The sequence below is a fragment of the Tasmannia lanceolata genome, unplaced genomic scaffold, assembly GCF_043159265.1.
Source record: "Tasmannia lanceolata isolate RefF3 unplaced genomic scaffold, GAP_Taslan_0.1 ptg000013l, whole genome shotgun sequence".
In the NCBI taxonomy this organism is placed as follows: Eukaryota; Viridiplantae; Streptophyta; class Magnoliopsida; order Canellales; family Winteraceae; genus Tasmannia; species Tasmannia lanceolata.
In genome coordinates this window covers 37,782,992-37,802,264 of record NW_027518690.1, presented here as the reverse complement: position 1 = coordinate 37,802,264, position 19,273 = coordinate 37,782,992, and the positions used below count along the sequence as shown (strand labels likewise).

The 19,273-nt window shown below is 39.1% G+C and overlaps 1 protein-coding gene across 4 annotated transcripts; it reads left to right on the top strand.

Moving 5' to 3' along the window:
* The first annotated feature begins 11,000 nt into the window (after positions 1-11,000).
* LOC143890050 (patatin-like protein 6) lies at positions 11,001-18,085 on the top strand. Of its 4 annotated transcripts, none has more exons than XM_077394580.1 (3): positions 11,001-12,688; positions 14,567-14,855; positions 17,936-18,085. In XM_077394580.1, exons 1-2 carry the CDS (start codon positions 11,612-11,614, stop codon positions 14,834-14,836), a joined length of 1,347 nt encoding a protein of 448 aa, XP_077250695.1. In that variant the 5' UTR covers positions 11,001-11,611; the 3' UTR covers positions 14,837-14,855; positions 17,936-18,085. The 4 variants fall into 4 exon arrangements, with proteins under 4 accessions (XP_077250695.1, XP_077250696.1, XP_077250693.1 ...); XM_077394581.1 differs by lacking the exon at positions 17,936-18,085 and adding an exon at positions 16,648-16,995; XM_077394578.1 differs by lacking the exon at positions 17,936-18,085 and adding an exon at positions 16,636-16,995.
* The last annotated feature ends 1,188 nt before the right edge of the window (positions 18,086-19,273 follow it).

Below are 19,273 nucleotides of genomic sequence, written 5' to 3'. Positions count from 1 at the left end.
GCGGTTTCCCTGGAAACCTTTTCCAACGCAAGTGAACAGGCTAGGGAAAATTTTTCCTACACAGATTCCCTGGATTTCTTTTCCTAATGCCACGTCAGATTCCCGGGAAACATTTTCTTTTCCTTTCCCGGGAAAACAAGTGAACAGAGCCTTAAAGGAGAAGGAAAACGAAATGACAGTTTTCTAAAGTTCATAATCAAAACAGGACGATTGAGCATAAAAAGACTGGAAAAAGGCAGTCTTTCTACAAATTTTGCAGAATAAACCATCTCTCGGATGCTCCGACTCTGCCTTAGCCCCTCAGTCTCTTGCTTTACTCAGTTGTGCTATCCGTTTATTATTCGCCTGCTTCTTTTTTATACAGGTAGGTTTTTTTATGAAAAGTTTTACTCTGAGGTTTAGCCAACACTTTGAATTTATTGCTGACACGTGTGACGACGCGCGTGTCGTTGGCAATACTCCTTTCGACACTTGTAAACATTCTGATAGACGTGACAAACTTAATGTGGGTGTACCAACATGTTTTTGTATGGTTCTAGTCTGAAATATTCTTTTATTATTGAATATTGTGTTCACCTCATCTTTAATTTTATTATTAATTTTTCCTTAATTAATATTTGTTATCATCTCCATGCCTTTTCTTCTCAAAAGTAAACCCCAAACAAACTCCTCTTCCAATCATGTTATATACTTATATTCAATGTATCCTATCGGTGTCTCTTTCCGATTGCCTATTGGAGATTGAAGAGAACCAGATTGTATTGATGAATGAACTGCAATTTGATTGTCTGCTGCTTATTCTACACACGTAGTTACTTAATACTGTGATTTATTGGTTTTTCAATGAACACACATTTATTAGTTTTTTAAATGTGAATGCTTTTCCAAAGAAATTATGATTGTGAATCAATAATTGTATATGTATGTGCAGCGTGAAACGACGCCAAAGAAAATCCTAATCGACTTGAAACGATGCGGCCGAGTACACCATTGGCGCGGCTGAGTACTCAATTGATGAGATCATAATTCGGGATTCAAAGGTGCTTTTATTGACTTTGTAGGGCAAAATGCGGAACGCAGCGGAGTCGACTCTGGGGAGTCCATGATTATGCAGGTGTAGACACCCAATGCTCCCACAGCAGGGAAGTTCTAAAACTATGGTTTGAATAGACATTCTTAAAATTAGGTATCAGAATAATGTCAGTTCTTATATTTGACAATATGTTAAAGCAAATCAGCAGAGAAGACAAACCGACAATATGTAAAAGTAATTTATAATTTATCTAAGACAAACTTATATAGTGTAAAATGGTTAATTGGTATAAGAAAAAAATTCAACACCATTTAATGGGTAGCTGATAGTTTACCAAGGTTATGGTCCAAGTTGGTACTCTATTCATTAAAACAACAAAAGAGTAATTTGTGACACCTATTAGAGTTCAATCTAAAATGGAGAACAATCATTCCACATTTTTAATTAGTTTATTTTTGCAATGGTGCCTGAATGACTCATATCAATCTGGTGACAAAAGCAATCTTAAACTTGTGCCTTTTTTTCCAAAGACATACAATTGAGAAAGAAAAGAAAAGTTTCCATTTTACAGGGAAGAACTATTTCTATAATACAGAAGGGACAAAATGAAAGTAGCTTATAAATCACTAAACTTATTGCTTTCTACATCATATCTCCCTTCATAATTTGCATTTTAATTTTTGTTGCTCTATGCTTCAACTCCAATCTAACAAACTGAAATACAGCAAATAAAAAAATACTAAAATTGTGGTTGATATAAATGAACCAACAAAAGCAAAATAGTTGTAAAAGTCCAACTCAAAGAATGAAGCTTGCATTCCAAAATTAGGTTCAGAATTCTAAGCAGACAATGATATTGAGAATTGATTTTGAGTTTAAAACTGATTATTGGAGTCAAAATCCAAAATAGAAAGGGCCCAGATTGGAAACAAATCCCAACAAACATTTAAATAACTAATTGCTTAAAGTTACCACAGTAATGTTTTACACTTTTACCCAACAAAGATCCAGCTCGGAAAAAAGCAGTGCTTTTCATACTTGTCCTGGAGCTATGCTCGAGCCTTTACTTGGCTCCAACATGTCCCTTAGTGGCATGATATGAGATTAATTTGTGTCTATGCTATTCCCACTTCAAAGAAGAGGATTGGTCATACTTATATCTAGGTTTATTGTTTTTTTTTTTTAGAAGGTAGGGTAAGAAGGGGGGAAATCAGAAGACGATGGGAATGTGAAAGAATTGGGAGAGGAGGGAATTGAAAGGTGAAGATGAAAAGGGACGGAAAGAGGAGAAGAGGTTTTGGGGCTTTAGGGGAAAAGAGACAAGCGAATTCAATGGCCAATCAGAAAATCCAACAAATATTTAAACAGATGCTGATATCCACAGTTCCATATTTTGATAATGGCACTACTCACTTTTTTTCCCCTTTCTGTTTCGAGGAGTGAACGGACCGGACCTAGTTGCCACGGTACAATACAGCTGGGTGTCTCAAGTGATGAAAAGGGGCGCATTTATCATTTCCCTTCGTAATTTGTTAGTTTTCTTCGTATGCGACATTGGCCATTTTAATATTTCTTTTCTTTTTGAACATTTTTATTGTTTTTGGAAAAGCTCCTCGAAAATTGTGTTATCTTAGAGAAATTAATTCTAAATCGGAATGGCATCATTACAACATTTCATGATGTCTAGTGTTGTATAATGAAAAAGAACAAACCTACCCCCTCTTCTTTAATTTTTTTGTTTTTTCATCTCCATCGCTGACCATTGCTGCAATTCAAGAGAGGAGGAAGATAAGAGAAATAAGAAGAGGATGAGAGAGAAGGGCGGAGGGAGAAGGGAAAAAAGAATTGATGCCGGAAAAAATGAAAAATAAGAGAAAGGCAAAGGAAAGAAGAAGAATCAGCACTGGAAAATGAAAAACGCTAGAAGAAATGGGAAAAAAAAAGGGGAAAAAGAAGAAGGGAAAGTTGGGGTCGATGGTATCAGAGCTAGGGTGTGGTAACTCCCGGAAAGATCTTGGTAACCCCGGTGTGGCTCCAAGGATGGTGAAATTCCTTCGGCGAAGATCTAGTAGTTCCCACGTAGCCGCTGCGTGGAGGGGCGAGATGGTCAACGCTGCTTCCGCGTGGAGGGGGAGATTGTTGAAGTTCCACACAAAAGCAAATAGTCCCACATCAGTATTGGGATGGGGATGGGGATGGGTTGTAAGGGAATGGGCACCCTCCCTCTAAAAGCTAGCTTTTAGGGGTGAGCTCTGCCTGGTTTCAATTCCCAACAAATATTGGTGAATCATATCATGATGTTGTCATTCCAAAGTAATTTCTCCGAGATAACATAATTTTGAGAAACTTTTTTATATTTTTAGGCCATGTCAATTTTCCATGATCTCTAGCCTCAGGAATACAACTGAACACAAAAGATAGGAGAACAAAAAAGCCTTCCCAATGAATAAGTAACCTCACTTTCTACTCATGTTTGGAGAATGTCATGACAAACTATTACCCATCTTCTCATTGCCTAACGCTAACGACAACGAGGCCCTGTTGATTTAAGATAATGCCAACTGATTGTAAATTTGTAACCACAAAACCAATTATTAAACTCAAGATTAAACATGATTTTGACTTGGGGCGATCAGATTAATTAAAGATGTGACTGGACTCCCTCGGGAGCACTAAGCATTCCTTACAAAGAAGAAGGGGGTCATGTATTTAGCTGTGGAAGGAGGACTTTGACCGGTGTGACAGGTGTGTGTGACAAGCAAACGTTACGGACTGAGCGAGGAATGCAACAAAGTTAGGCTGCCTATCTTTAGAAGAGAGCATATCTTCCACCTCAATCATGTGTTTCCTCACACCTCACTGGCCACACGTGCAAACAACTCTCTCTCTATCCCTCTCTCACCTCACTCAGTCACATGTCTCCCATTACCATGTTTTGATAATGAGACAAACTCACCTTGTATTTTTATTATTTAACTAGCTGTCAAAAGCACTCCGTTTGGATGCCAGAATTTTTTTGGTTCTTGGGACTTTTGTGGAATTTCCACAGGAAACCCACGTTTGGTTGCTAGTTATATAGTGGGCAAAAAAGAATCCCACAAACCAAAATAACCCCACACGAAACCCTAAGCTGGAAAAAAAATCCCAGAAACCAAAATAATCCCGCACGAAATCCGAGGAACCAAAATAACCAAAAGAAGAACTTTTTTCTTCCCAACAGTTCGAGCAACCAAACAAAGCAGGATTTTTATTTTACCGGGACTTTTTTTCCCACCATAGTCCGGTCAACCAAACATGGGATTTTTATTTTACCGGGATACTTCCAGGGAGTTTTTTTCCCACCAATCCCCCAGGAAGTTTTTTGTTCCACAAAAGTCCCAAGAACCAAAATAATTCATCAGAAGAATTACTGCACCCATGTTAAAAAAGAAATGACACCGTAAGTTTGGCTTACTATCAAGACATGGTAGTGCAAATATCTGCAGCCTAAGAACATAGCATAAAGAGTTAAGCCGTTAAGGGCACTGTATCCTGCAACCCCAAAGAAATTGTTAACTTTTGATGCATTTGGGGTATTTTATAATGGGAAATGATAAATGTACCCCTTTTCATCACTTGGGACACCCAGCTACAATGTACTATGACTGCAAAGGGGTTGATGTACTTCACATTTGAAGGAGTGAAAGGACCTTATTGCTATCTATGGCTGCAAAGGGGGCTGATGTACTTCACATTTGAAGGAGTGGAAGGACCTTATTGCTATCTATGACTGCAAAGGGGGCTGATGTACTTCACATTTGAAGGAGTGGAAGGACCTTATTGCTATCTATGACTGCAAAGGGGGCTGATGTACTTCACATTTGAAGGAGTGGACGGACTTGATTACCACGCACAATGCAGGTGGGTGTCCCAAGTGATGAAAAGGGGCGCATTTATCATTTCCCTTTATAATTTGTTGGTTTTTTTGGTATGCGACACATTAGCCATTTAAATATTTCATTTTTTTTTTAAGATTATTATTATTTTCCTTTATTTTTGGAAAAGCTCCTCGAAAATTGTGTTATTTTGGAGAAATTACTTCAAAATGGCATCATTACGACATTTCATGCATGTCTAGCATTGTATGATGAAAAAGACCAAAACTACCTCTTCTTAATTTTTTTTTGTTTTTTCATCTCTACCGCCGACGTTGATGCAACTGAAGAGGGGAGGAGGATGTGAGGAAGAAGAAGAGGATGAGAGACAAGAGGAAATAGAATGGAAAAAAGAATCGACGCTGGAAAAAAAATGAAAAATAAGAGAAAGATTAAGGAAAAAAGAAGAATCAACACTAGAAAATGGAGAACACTACAAAAAATGAAAAAAGAAACGGAAGAAAAAGAAGAAGAGAAAGTTGGGGTCGATGAGATTTGGGGTTAACCCGGTAAAATTTGGGATCGAATCAGTGAGATGTGTGGTTGACCCCACATATTACCGAGTCAACCCTAGGCGAACGTGAAATGCCATCATGATGTCATTTCGTAGGAAAGAAGAAGAGGGCATTTCGGGTTTTTTAATGTACGACACTAAAGGGACCTGAAATATCATAATGTTGCCATTTAGAAGTAATTTCTCCAAGATAATACAATTTTTTTGTAACTTTTCTATATATTTTAGGCCATGTCAATTGTCCTTGGTTTCTACCCGGAGGAATGCAACTGAACACAGAAGATGGGAAAACAAAAAAGCCTTCCCAATGAACAAGTAACCTCGCTTTCTACTCATGTTTGAAGAATGCCATGGCAAATATTAACCATCAAATCATCGATTCTCATTGCCTAACGCTAACGACAACGAGGTCCTGTTGGATTAAGATATTGCCAACTGATTGTAAGCACAAAACCAATTATTAGACTCAAAATTAATCGGGATTTTGAGTCCCAATGATTGTCCAACCGATTGTGAGCCCCCCGATTGTGAGCCCAAAAGCAATTATTGGGCTCAAGATGATGTTAAATCGAACAGAGCCTTATATGGACTATTATCCATCAAATCAACGATTCCCATTGCCTAACTAACGATGTGATTTGGGGGCATCGAGATCCAAAGCAGGCCTATGAAATGGAGCGAATGAGCGATTAGATTAATTAAAGATGTGACGGGACTATGGAGCACGAAGCATTCCTTACAAAGTAGAAGGGGCGCATATGTAAAAAGACGGGTAATGTATTTAGATCTCTTTTTGTTTGAACCGGAAGAAGGACTTGACGGTGTGACAACTGACAAGCAAACGTTACGGACTCAGCGGGGAATGCCACAAAGTTAGGCGAGAAAAGTAGGGACTAGGATAGTAGTTCCAAGAAATTAGGTATCTAGCGTACTTTTTAAAACAAGCATCAAACACAATTGATTCTTAAAAAATGAGTGGTAAAAAGACTGCATTACCCTTCTGACATCAACAAAACGTCCTTCAGCTTCCTTTTTCATTATTGCCAATTAAATTGGCGCGTTTCACGACACGTGAACATCAATATGGAATGGTGGCATCTTCTAACAATACCGCTATATCTCTCTATATGAGATTCCGCCAGCGTACCCATTATTTCCGTCAGCGTACCCCCGAATTCCGCCGGCATACACCTTATTTCTGCCGGCGTACTCTAGAATCTGGCGGCGTACTCGATACGTTTGGAACACATGTTTGAACCTAGAAAATCCGGCAGCATACTCGATATTCCGGCGACGTACTCTAGAATCTGGCAGCGTACTTGATATCTTTGAACGGTGGGTGTTCCTTGAATCCGACGGCGTACTTGATATTCCGGCGGCGTACTCTAGAATCTGGCAGCGTTCTTAGCCCAAAGAGATGTGAGAAATAATAAAATATTAATAATGTCGCCGTTCTAAGCCAAAAGAGACGTGAGAAAGAATAAAATATTTAATAACGTCGTCGTTCTCAACCAAAAGAGATGTGTAAAATAGATTCCTAGAGGATGTGGGTGCTCCACGTGGCACCCCTCCTCAAAAAACATAAAACTCTCTCTATAAGGTGATATATTTGGATTGTAGAAAAATCTCACCATATCGTACGTTTTTAGCAAAATTGTTTCTATTTATTAGAAAAAAAAAATCTCCCCTATGTCCCAAGATTTTAGCAAAATTATTTATATCTCTCAATATCCTACGTATATTAGCAAAATTTTAGCGAATTAGTTATATTTTGCATCGTGCATCGCACGGGTTGTCCACTAGTATTCAATAACGTAGCCATTTTACCCAAAGATAAGTGAGAAATAATAAAATATTACTTCAAAGATAATGATTGTCGTTGGGTTGTGAATTTGTCAGGAAGGACAACATACGAGGGGGTCTTTTTCCCACCCGATTTTCAAGAATCACTCGTGTTTGATATTTGTTTTAAAAATACCCGAAATCCGTAATTTATGAAAACTTTTATGCCCATTCTGTTCTTTTCTCAAGTTAGGCTGCCAATCTTGAGTAGAGAGCAGATCTTCTACCTCAATCATGTGTTTCCTCACACCTCCCTCCTACACGTTAACAACTCTCTCTCTCTCTCACTTCAATTTTTGTCTCCCATTTGACAAAGAGACAAACTCACCATTTTTTTTGTTATTTAACGAGTTGTCATAAGCTATTACAATTCCCAAAGGCTCCGTTCACTTGTTTTCCCGGAAAAGGAAAAGAAATTTCGCGAAAAGAATGCTTGAGAAACTGATATGGCGAAAGTTAAAGAAATCCCGAGAAACTATGAATGAAAAGGTTTCCTGCACTTGCTCACTTACGTAGGAAACCCCAAGAAACTGTGCAGGAAAATGCTTCCCACGCCTGTTCACTTGCCAATTAAACATTGGTGGGAAACACTTGTGGCAAAAGAGTGGGATCTGGTTTCTCACATTTGTGGCAAAAGAGTGGGAAACAAAATCTCATCAAAATAGTGGGATTTGATTTCTCACACTTGCAGGAAAAGAGTCTTTTCCACGTCATTTGTGACATTTTCAATGTCATTTTTTGAAATTTTCCACCTCATCCTGTTAGTTTCTAGGGAAAACAAGTGAACACCACTATTTTAGCTTTCTCGGGAAAAAAAGAGGTGTTTTCCCGGGATTTGATTTCCCGAGAACGCAACTGAACATAGCTTAGAAAAGAAAAAGACACAGTAAGTTTGTTTGGCTTATATCAAAACATGTAGTGCAAATATCGGTAGCCTAAGAATATGAAAAGAAAATAGAAAAAAGTGGGTACCATTATTACTTCTCTCATGCCAAGTCCAGGGTGAGCAACCCTAACCAACCCGCCTCTAGTTGCCTCAACCATAACCTCACTGGCCTAACTTTGTTTTTTCCCAAATTGGGTTGGATTGAGTTGGGTTAAGGTTAGCCTGATTTGAAAATAGAAAAAATACAAAAAAAAAAGAAAGAAAAAAGAAAGGAAATAAAACATCATCCTAAGATTTTGAAAACCACGTTAAATTAGAGGACAAAGATCGGGTTTAAGTCGGGTCAACTTCCCATCGACCTCAGCCCTAACCCAACCCGAAATCAAATCGAGGTAACTTTTCCCAATCCTAATCCAATTAAACCCAAGCCAAAATCAGGTTGAACCCATTGAGTTCGAGTTGAGCATAACCCAAGTTGGACCCTAGTTCCTACTTCATAGGGACCTATGATACTAAAAGATGAGATTTTGCTGTACTTGCATGGGGCCCCATTTCTCCCACTAATGCTCTGTATTGAAGGTGGAGTACTCTCTCTCTGTCTCTCTCTCTCTTCCATTTTAAATATGAATTTTTCTCTTATAAGAGACCCGTGAAAATAAAAGCAAAAGAGTGACGGCACTTGAATGGTTGTAGACTCTGACCCTCAGGTGATTTTTCTATGCTTTTAACAAAATCATAATAGTAAAAGTGACAGACAAGTGTTGACATGAGATCTCAGATCACGACGACTGGGGAAACCAGATGAGGCCACGTTTACTACTCCCATTGATCTAGTGCTTGACATTGATTATGTTGATTTTCAGCCGAATGTATGTTGGGCGATCGGTTGTGCATGCGCGTGGGGGGGGGGGGGGGGGGGGCGCCTATTTAAATGCACCCTCTACAATTTCCCAAATAGTTTTCTAGGGTTTTTTTAATCTCGCTATCCAAAACCTGAACGGAGTGGACCAATATTCCGTTTGTCGGCCTTGGCACGGAGGGTTGAGGGTAAAGGGAAATTATTTTCTTTTACACAGGTAGCTAGCATGTGCGGGGAGAGACGGAAGACTTAAGAAAAAAAGAAGGATTTACTAGGGTCCATCGCAGAGGGCATTTCGGGCATGGGGTGTTGCATGTTAGAGCAGACCGGCTCACTTTTCAGCAGATTTTGTCTTCATTCACAAGGTGGCTGCTCTCACATGCAACAGCCCATCCGCAAAATGCCTTCTGCGATGGACGCTAGCAAATCCCCAGAATAAGGAAAAAGTGTTTCTTGTCAATCAACCAGATAACTTATCTGGTCCGTCGACTAGAAACAGTCAACTTAGTAATTGGTGAAGGATGGGCACATTAAGCGTCTCTAGGGCATAGTTAGCAAAACTTCGTTTTAAAACTAGTTAATACTCCGTTTATAACTTCTACAGCAAAAATTCTTTTTTTTTTTGGCATTAAAAAGCATTTTGGCCAACTTTTCAACCCTACACAAATGACAAAGTTTTAAATGTAATAGATATGTTTTTTCTCATGTTGTTACATATATTTGGCCATTTTTGTACTACATTATTTTGGAACCGATGCCATATTAAACTCGATTTCTTTCCCGCAAATGAATCACATTTTTCTAATTATGGTCTTGGGCAACTGAAAGCATGAAGAAAAAGCCCACAAAATTCGCAAATATGGTGACAAGTTTTCCGCGGGGATGCGTCACCCAAGCACCTTGGCTGACCGTGCGTATGCGGGCGTGCCAGAACCCGTCATGGTTCCACGAGTCCATGGACTCAAAAACAATAATTGATTTTGTACTCCCAACCATGGACTCAAAATCAAACGTAATTTTTACTCCAATAATCGATTTTGGACTCCCAATTGGTAGTCAAAATCTAAAACGAATGCAATCGATTTTGGATTTTGGACCCTTCGATCTATAGAGGTTTCCATACTATATATGCAGTTCCTCTAAAGATTAGACGGCAAGGATCATCCTCTGGAAATGATATTTCTGGAGACAACCTATTTGTGACCCACCAAATGAACGGTTTGGATCATCCTATGGTGTAGGCCGTACCATACTTTTTGAAAAATAGTGGCACTATACATGCTTACACCGGATAAAACCCCCTACTTTTTCATTTATAATAATAAAAAGAAGAGATTAAATAAAGGGATTTGCTAGCCTCATCAGCGAGGCATTTCACCGATGGTCTATTGCATGTGAGAGCAGCCACACATGCTAACTTTCCAACAGATTTTGTCTTCATTCATTTGACGTGGCTACTCTCACATGCAACAGACCATCCACGAAATGCCTTCCGCGATGGACGCTAGCAAATCCATTAAATAATGGGACAGTAAAAGTGAGCTACTGATATTTGCACTACTATATTTTTTTATAAAGGGACGAACTTTATTGTCTTTTATGATTTAATCAGCTGTCAAAGGGTATTACAATTTCCACGAAAAAGTTCTCCGCACTCTGCAATTAATTAAATAACAAAAGACAAGATGAGTTGTCCCCATTATCAAAAATGGTATTCCAAATGTCATTAGCCTAAAAAGAAAATTCTTATACCTTTATTAGCAGCCGCCAATCATATCCAAGGAACCTCCAACGAAATTCCCTAAATCCCTCTCCTACAGTGAATCTCTACCGTACGATTAGACGGCGGGCCCGCTTTTTAACCAGGCGAGCGTCGGTTACCTTAGATACCTAACCACGGTTAGTTAGAAAACCAGAGAAAGAGAGCGAGAGATGAATGAATGAATGGAGACAAATCCTTTTGTCTGAAAATCAGGGGTTTTAATGCGAGAAGACACGCTCTGAAACCCCCTGCCCCATTTGCCTCGTCCTTCCTCCATTTTTTTTATCTCGCTGTAGTTCGGTGTGCTCTGCAGGAAAGCCATAGATGATTCCAAGATAAAAAAAAAGGAAAAGGAAGAAGGTGTGTTTTTTTGTCGAGGAACACCATTGTTGAAACATAAAATTTACAGAAGAAGGAGAACAAGCTGATGTGACAAGTAGAGAGAGAGAGAGAGAGAGGTAGAAGAAAACAGGTTGTTGAGTGACATTTTGGAGCTTTTCGTTTCGGTCTGAAAGTTCGGATCGTTTTGCCTACCTCGAAAAGTTAGCCGATAAGTTATAGTAGAAAGGATCAGAGGTGGATAGACAAGATGATTTTGGCTTTATATAGAACAAATGCTTTGGATACTTTCCGAAAGAGAAAAAATCAGAGGTGAATTTAAAGATTCGAAGCTGAAATCTGGAAAGAATTTGTGAAGGACACAATATTCAGACCAAAATCTTCAAGAAATTTAAGCATGTGAAAGAGGGAAAAACAGATCAATAGAAGCTCAGATAGAAAGAAATTCCTACAGAAAAAAAAATGGACTGTAATCCTTCGGAAATGCAAGAACCGAGCATTGACACAGACAAGCTCAGCTACGAGATCTTTTCCATTCTAGAAAGCAAATTCCTCTTCGGCTACGACGATCAAAAGCTCTGGATCCCAAAACAGATCGGAACTGAGACGAAATCCGATGCTACTCTGCCGGAGGTTTTACCTACGGCGATCAAAAACCAAAGAGGTAAGGTATGCATCCTTAGCATTGATGGAGGCGGAATGCGAGGGATTCTGTCCGGAAAAGCTCTAGCTTACCTCGAACAAGCTCTCCGGTCAAGATCCGGCGATCCAGACGCGAGAATCTCTGATTATTTTGATGTCGGTGCCGGAACCGGAGTCGGAGGAATTTTCACGGCAATGTTGTTTTCTACCAAAACCGGAAACCGGCCAGTATTCACGGCCGAGGAAACTTGGAAATTCTTAGTGGATAACGAGAAGAGATTATTCCGACCGGCGAGTTCTAGTTCCGGCGCCTTTTTCCGGCGGATTTTTACGAGTAGGGTTTCGGCAACTGTTGGAATGGAGAGAGCGATGAAAGAGGCTTTTACTGAGAATCTAACGCTAAAAGACACGTTGAAGCCGATTCTAATACCGTGTTACGATCTATCCAGCTCGGCTCCGTTTCTATTCTCTCGAGCCGATGCGTTAGAGACGGAGAGCTTTGATTTTAAGCTTTGGGAGGTGTGTCGAGCCACGTCGGCTGAGCCGGCTCAGTTTGAGCCGGTGGAGATGATGTCTGTGGATGGTCAGACGAGGTGCGTGGCTGTGGATGGGGGTTTGGCGATGAGTAATCCTACGGCTGCGGCGATTACACACGTGTTGCATAATAAGCAGGAGTTTCCATTCGTGCGAGGGGTGGAGGATCTTATGGTTTTGTCTTTGGGTAGTGGTCAGTTTTTAGAAGGGAGTTATGAGTCTGAGAAGGTGAAAGGTTGGAAGGGTAAGGATTGGGCTAAGCCCATTGCTAGGATTTCTGCTGATGGTGCAGCTGATATGGTGGACCACTCTGTAGCCATGGCTTTTGGCCAGAGCAGGAGCCACAACTATGTCCGAATTCAGGTACTCTCTCTTTCCTCATGCTAACGTGAGCACACTGTTAAACGGGGAGATTTTTTTATGGTGTAAGCCCTTATAGTCACTTATTTTTTTTATTTTTAATTTTTAAAGTAATGTACGGACCTGAGGAACCCGAGGAACCCTTTTTTCCAACCCAACCTTGCCGGGCTCAACCCGACCCAACCTGATTTGCAATCGGGTCAACCTGACCCAACCGACCCAACCCGATTTCCAATTCATGCACATATTTTTTTGGGCCGCACTATTTTTTTTGCTCACATTCCTACACAGGCATTCATCGTATAAAAACTTTTTGTAACTGAACTGAAGGATAAATTTATGTTGAAATTTAAGCACATTTTTAGCTTTAATGGGAAATGTGTTCAGTTGAAAATTGGGTTTTAACATTTAAGCACATATCGGAATTGGAAATCAGGTTTTGGGTCGGGTCGGGCTGCCCGACACCCCCAACCTGATTTTCAATTCGGGTTTATTTTTACCAACCCAACCTGATTTAAAAAAAAAACCCAACCCAACCCAACCCAAAATCGGGTTGAACCCGACCCGAGTTGCACCCCTGGATTAGTGGTTTAGAACCATAGTTGGCCATATGTTTTCCCTTCTCCGAAATGGATGGAAAAAGTGCAGAAGCGGTGTAGAAAAGGTTCGAAAGTAACTAAAACTAACAGTTACTACAAATCAAAGGAGAAATAAAAAAAGGAAAAACAATCCTTTACTTTCGGTACTTGGTGGAGACAACTGGAATTTAGGCTTGTTTTGGGGCGGAGGGATCTCTCCTCTCTTATAATGATGGTGGATAAGGACGGGTAGTGAAATGATGACCAGGTGTTGCTGTTATTTTTGGGAAGTTCCCCTTTCATCACCCTTAATTCCTCCAGACAAAATGTGCTGTCATGTACTTATCTGGAATCAGGGTTTTGCTATTATTGTAGTTTTCTCTGGGAGAGAAAGATGTGATGTACAAATTGGGTCGTTTATCGCTTTCTTTGTTTTCCAAACAATTGAGAGTCTAGTCACACCTACCACAAACAAGTCCCTTTTATTAGTTTAGGAACTGGTTGACTCTGCTGAGTCGACTCGGATTGCCAATTTGATTCCCATGATTTCCAAGCAATGTTTCCTTCACTGGCACTAGAGAAAGACTCACTTGCTAGATTGGTGGGCCCACTGTAATGTTATCTAATATTTAAACTGCTATTATCTCTTGATGGGTGGTAACAATGAATTCTTTACTATGAAGAACCGAAAATGTGTTTTCTGTTTAGACTACTGATATTGGAAGTACCTTGTTTTGATAATTGCACTTACCCATCTTGACTTTTATTATTTAAAGAGCTGTCCAAGGTTATTACATTTCCCAAAAAGGTCTCAAAAGCCAGAATAGAGAAGCTGACTTTGTGCAATTATTAAAAAAATGGTAGTGCCAATATCAGTATCCTCTTTATCTTTTCTTTTTTTGGGTTTATTTTCTTGTTCTTTTATGAATGAGACTAGAGAAGAAAGGGGTTTGCTTCAGGCTATTGTAGGAATTTTAAGCACTGAAAAAAGGTAAAAAGGACAGAGCTAGTGGTTTTATTGAGATTTTATTCAAGCAGAGAGTAACGTCTGAGCTCTTTCTAGTTTCTACGTCTTACTTTATAACAAACGTGTTGCTTCATTTTCATCGTATTCAAAACGATATGAATAAATTTGGGAAATCTGACACAGTTTCATGTTTTAATGGTTATTATTTGTGTTGTAAGGTTCTTCCTTGCTCTTGTAGCCACAGTGAAAATACAAAAAACTTATAAAAGCTCTAGTTACCATTTGTTTTTTTTTTAATACAATGCTAAACATAAGGTCACCCTGCCATTGTCACAGGCAAACGGGCCTAACCTCGGTATATGTGGGGCCAATATAGACTCCGACCCAAGTCCCAGCAATGTAAAGAGGCTCATAGGAGTTGCAGAGGAGATGCTGAAACAGAAGAATGTAGAGTCGGTGCTATTTGGAGGGAAGAAGATCGGAGAACAGACGAATTTTGAGAAGCTGGATTGGTTTGCAGGAGAACTTGTTCTGGAGCATCAGAGGAGGAGCTGCAGAATTGCTCCCACTGTAGCATTCAAGCAGGCAACTCCAAGGGCCACATAGGCCTCTCAATTTGTAGGAAGTAAGTAGTATCGCCTGATCGGCTATTCCCTCTTTTGGCATCTGTTGTTAATGATCTTGGACATCTTAGTTGTGAGTTAAAATTTGATTCATATAATGGTTTCATATATTTTTCTAGCAATTTTTTATTTTTTGAATTTTTTTAGGTTTAAAAACATTTCTCCAGTCGTAGCGTCTTTCCCGAAATGAATCGTTGTAATGGCCGAAAAACCGAAATGTTTTGTTCAGTGACCAAAACAAAATGGCGAATGAAGCAGAATTGACAACTATAGTTTGAACTGTTTACTTTGGATTTAGAATCAATTGTGAGTCCAAAAACTGATTGTTCGACTCAAAATTAAACGTAAATTTGAGTCCAATAACCAGTTTTGTTTTAAAGTATAAAAGATTAATAACACCTTCTCCAACAGCTTAAGCTTTTGGAGTGACTGGTTGTTTGACATGGTATCCGAGCCAAAGATCCTGAGTTCAAACATCCTTGATAGCAAAAATCCACATGCAATGGCCAAAACCAAAAAGGAGGGGTTACATGTGCCACGTGTAGGCCAACCCTAAAAAGAGGGGCCACAAGTGTGGGGGAGTGTTAAAGTATAAAAGATTAAATTACGCATAAGGCATACAACTTAAGCTTTTTGACTCAAATCGGTTACCAAAATCCAAAACATACAGGGCCTTTAGCTTTTGAGCATTTATTTTGGGTCCAAAACTGATTATTGGACTCAAAAGTTGATGGTGCATAGATGAGTTACCATATTGGAGTTTCTGAGTCGAGTTTGGGACTCAGGAATGAGCTTTGAGTTCTATACCCATCATGGAATCGCCTGTTGGTGTTGATGGTCGTCCGACAAGGTCCCTTTATAGAAATTAAGAAAGTATTTGGGTTGTTGTGGAAAAATCGGAGAAGGTCATGGGTGTTTTAGTCATTTAAACGAACAAAGAAAAAGTTTGTTGCTTTGTGGCCCGCACATTGTCCGTATAAGGATTCTCACTGTTCTTTGTCGTTTTGACTGTAACTAGATTTATTAATTCCCTTTAGAAGACTCAATAGTCAGTTGCCACTTAATCAATGAAAAGTTACGATATTGCTCTTGTACCCCTTCAACCATGGTTTTAAATTTGGACCGAAATTTCGGATTTTGGTCACCGCTGAAACCCGAAATCGCCAATACCCGAAATGGCACCGGATTTCAGCTGAAAGTTCATCTGACGATTCATTTTTTTTCATATTTCATCCGAATTTTCAACCCCAAAATCTCAAATTTCTTTAGGAGTTTGCTAGGGTCCATTGCAAAAAGCATTTCGCAGTTGGTCTGCCGCATGTCAGACCAGCCACCTCGTGAATGAAGACAACAGATGGACACTAGCAATTTCCATTTCTTAATTATTTAGTATTTCCCTGAAATTTCAATAGAAATTACCAAAATTTGGTATTAAATAAAAGGGATTTGCTAAGGTCCATCGCAAAAGGCTTTTTGCGGCTGGTCTGTCGCACATCAGACCAGCCACCTCGTTAATGGGTGCTGGTCTGATGGTGCAACACACCAGCCGCGAAAAGCCTTTTGCAATGGACGCTAGCAATTCCCTAAATAAAATATTGTTTTTATTGGTGTACCATATATCGGCCCAAAATTACGGCCGAAACAGATTCCGAAACCGAAATTTAAAACCATCTTCAACTACTATATGTGGTGTCGTATTATTCCTTTCTAAAAAGATAGATTATTTTTATTCCCTCTACTCTTTCTATATACTATTTTTATTCATTTAACCTCTCTTCCTAGTTCCTACCACAGGTAGTGGGATTGCAGGTGAAAAAAGGAGAGTAAAATAGCAGCTTTACTTTTTACAAGACTAAGAAGAACTGAAGAAGAGAGAAAGAGGGTTGGAAAGAAAGCGCACTGCTAAAAAGGCCCCTGAGATCTCTTTGGGATTTCTTTGCTCACTCCACAACAGGCACCCGCTTTCAACTGTCTCCAGGAAAAAAAAAAGCGATTTTCTGAAGTCAAAATGTCTTCCTTCAAATGAAAATTAGCCCATGTGCATTGATAACTCCCCTCTTTTCTTACTAACCTCTGTACTTTGTAGCCCTTTTCTAAGCTTACCCTGCAAAAAGTCATAACTCTCTTCCCACGAGGAAAAAGTTTTCTTGGTGGGTGTTGTTTTTTTTTTTTTTTTTCGTTTTGTTTTGTGAGAGTGGTGGGATCTTAGCAAACTGACCATATCTCTTGGAGAGGATGGATGGGTCTTTCATTTGGTTGGAGTTTTGTGAGAATAGTGGGGGGTTAGGGATGGAGGTAGGGACCCTTGTGATATTTTCTCTGTTTTTTCAGCTTTTTGGGGCCTTTGAGTTTTCATATGATTGTCACTTTATATTGTTTGGTGGTGGTGGATGCTTTGTAATGTTTGTAGCCATACCAAACTAGGGATGGGTAGTAGTTCACCACTTCAGGTGTATTAACTTTTGTGTAAGGTGTCTGTATGGTAGCTTACTCGTATCTTTGTGGCACCCACACAGTACATGGAGAGATCAAGGTGTCGGACCTTACGGATTTAAGAGAGGAATAGTCTTAAATGTGGTATAGTTTTAAGATTGGATCAGATCATTAGTCACAACAAACTTCATGATTATCTTTCTCTCTCTCTATATATACTAGACTTTGTTAATAGCAGTGCAACATTTTTTTATTTTATTTTTATAGGTAAGCTTAGATCAAACCACCGACATCAGAGTGAAAAGAACACATAGTCTTTACCAACTGAGCTAGAGGCTCAACCGTTGCATCACACAACTTGTTTTACACTTTTGATTGGATGTTGATATTATCTTGATTATTGTAATAAATGGGATGTATACATAGTTGGGGTCTAATAATTAATATTGCTGGTTGATGCATTTTACATAAGGTATTAGAAAGTATTATTACTGATAATTGTTATCCGTCTTTCCTATCCCTAGCTACAAGGCACTTCCTTCATTTAGCTCCATGTTTGCCTTGCCCTTCTGTCTAATGCATTAGGTTTTATACTTATTTATCTGGCAAATAAAAAAATAGCTTAGTGACCTCCAATTGATATTGACAGGAAGGGGAGTCTAGTGTTAGCGGGGGAGTCGAGTTTCGCTACCCTACTTGCAGTTGCCGTTGGTCCTAGTGCTACTGCCGCATAGGAGTTCATGGCTTCTACAACCACAATGAATTCAAATAAAGACGGAAGAATGTTTCCTATGTACTTTGAATAGCATTATTGTTCACATGTGCATTCTTTGAACTATATTTCATTAGAGGGCACTTTTTATATCTTATATCAATGAAATTTTGTATTAAGTACTATAAATAAGAGAGTATGATTATCAACATAGGAATAATGATCGATGGTTCCACAATAAGATATAAGAGATTATAAACGTATGGAGCATTAATTATTAGTCCCAAATGTACATAGGAAAATAAAAAATATCATTTCCTATAATCTAAATCCAAGGTCTTTCACACAAAAAAAGAGACATGTGGTTCTAGTGCCCATGCATGTCATGTGCATATAGTCAAATCCATGGGCAACCACAAGTCTAGCCATTGCAGTTGGCTCCATCATAAATGGATGGTTCCTAGAACTAGGTTAACAACGCGTCTTTGGCGGTTCACCGAGAGAAGCTAAATCATTGAATATTTTCATGGAAGAGGTATCCAACTGGAATATTTTTTCAAGGATTAGAGCGAATTTCAGATTATGGCATCTCCATATGGGGCCTACTGGTTGAATGGTCCAGATCAAACTGATGTAACAATGGTGGACCCAAGCTCTGCATATCGTGGGAACTCTTTGATAATTGTACATCCCACATAACTTCATTTGACTCATTTCCAATAATTTAAAGGGGAGGACTTTCTTAATGTGTTTAGCCGTTTCAGCAATGAGTAAGTAAACACAACTTATCCTCTAGTACTTTTTCTTTTTTCTTACACAAGTTATGGCCATTTTTCTTTCTTTTTTCGGTATAAGTTTCTTCACTTTTTACCTTGTTCTTGTCTGTCTCTACCTAACTCACCAATCCAAGAGCTTACAAAATGAAAAAGGGGATTGTATTTTCGTATCTCACCTGAGCATGTAGTGCCACTACATTCTTAATGTGGGGAACCTAATGTTTCTTTTGGAGTTTTATAAAGGTAGACAAATAGTCACCTTAGCTTTTTGTTTATATAATAAGCACCCATTATTCCCTTGTTTCTGTTTCCTCATGACTACCTTTTCTTAGGGAATCTTCATGAGCTTTTTTCTGCATTAAAAATATAATTTTTGGACACTGGACTGTTCCTATCCACTTGGTAAACCATACCATCATCTTTTTATTACAGGGGATGAAGATGAAACTCTTGTATTTTGGACATTGGAACGTCCCCTATCCACTTAAATATAATACAC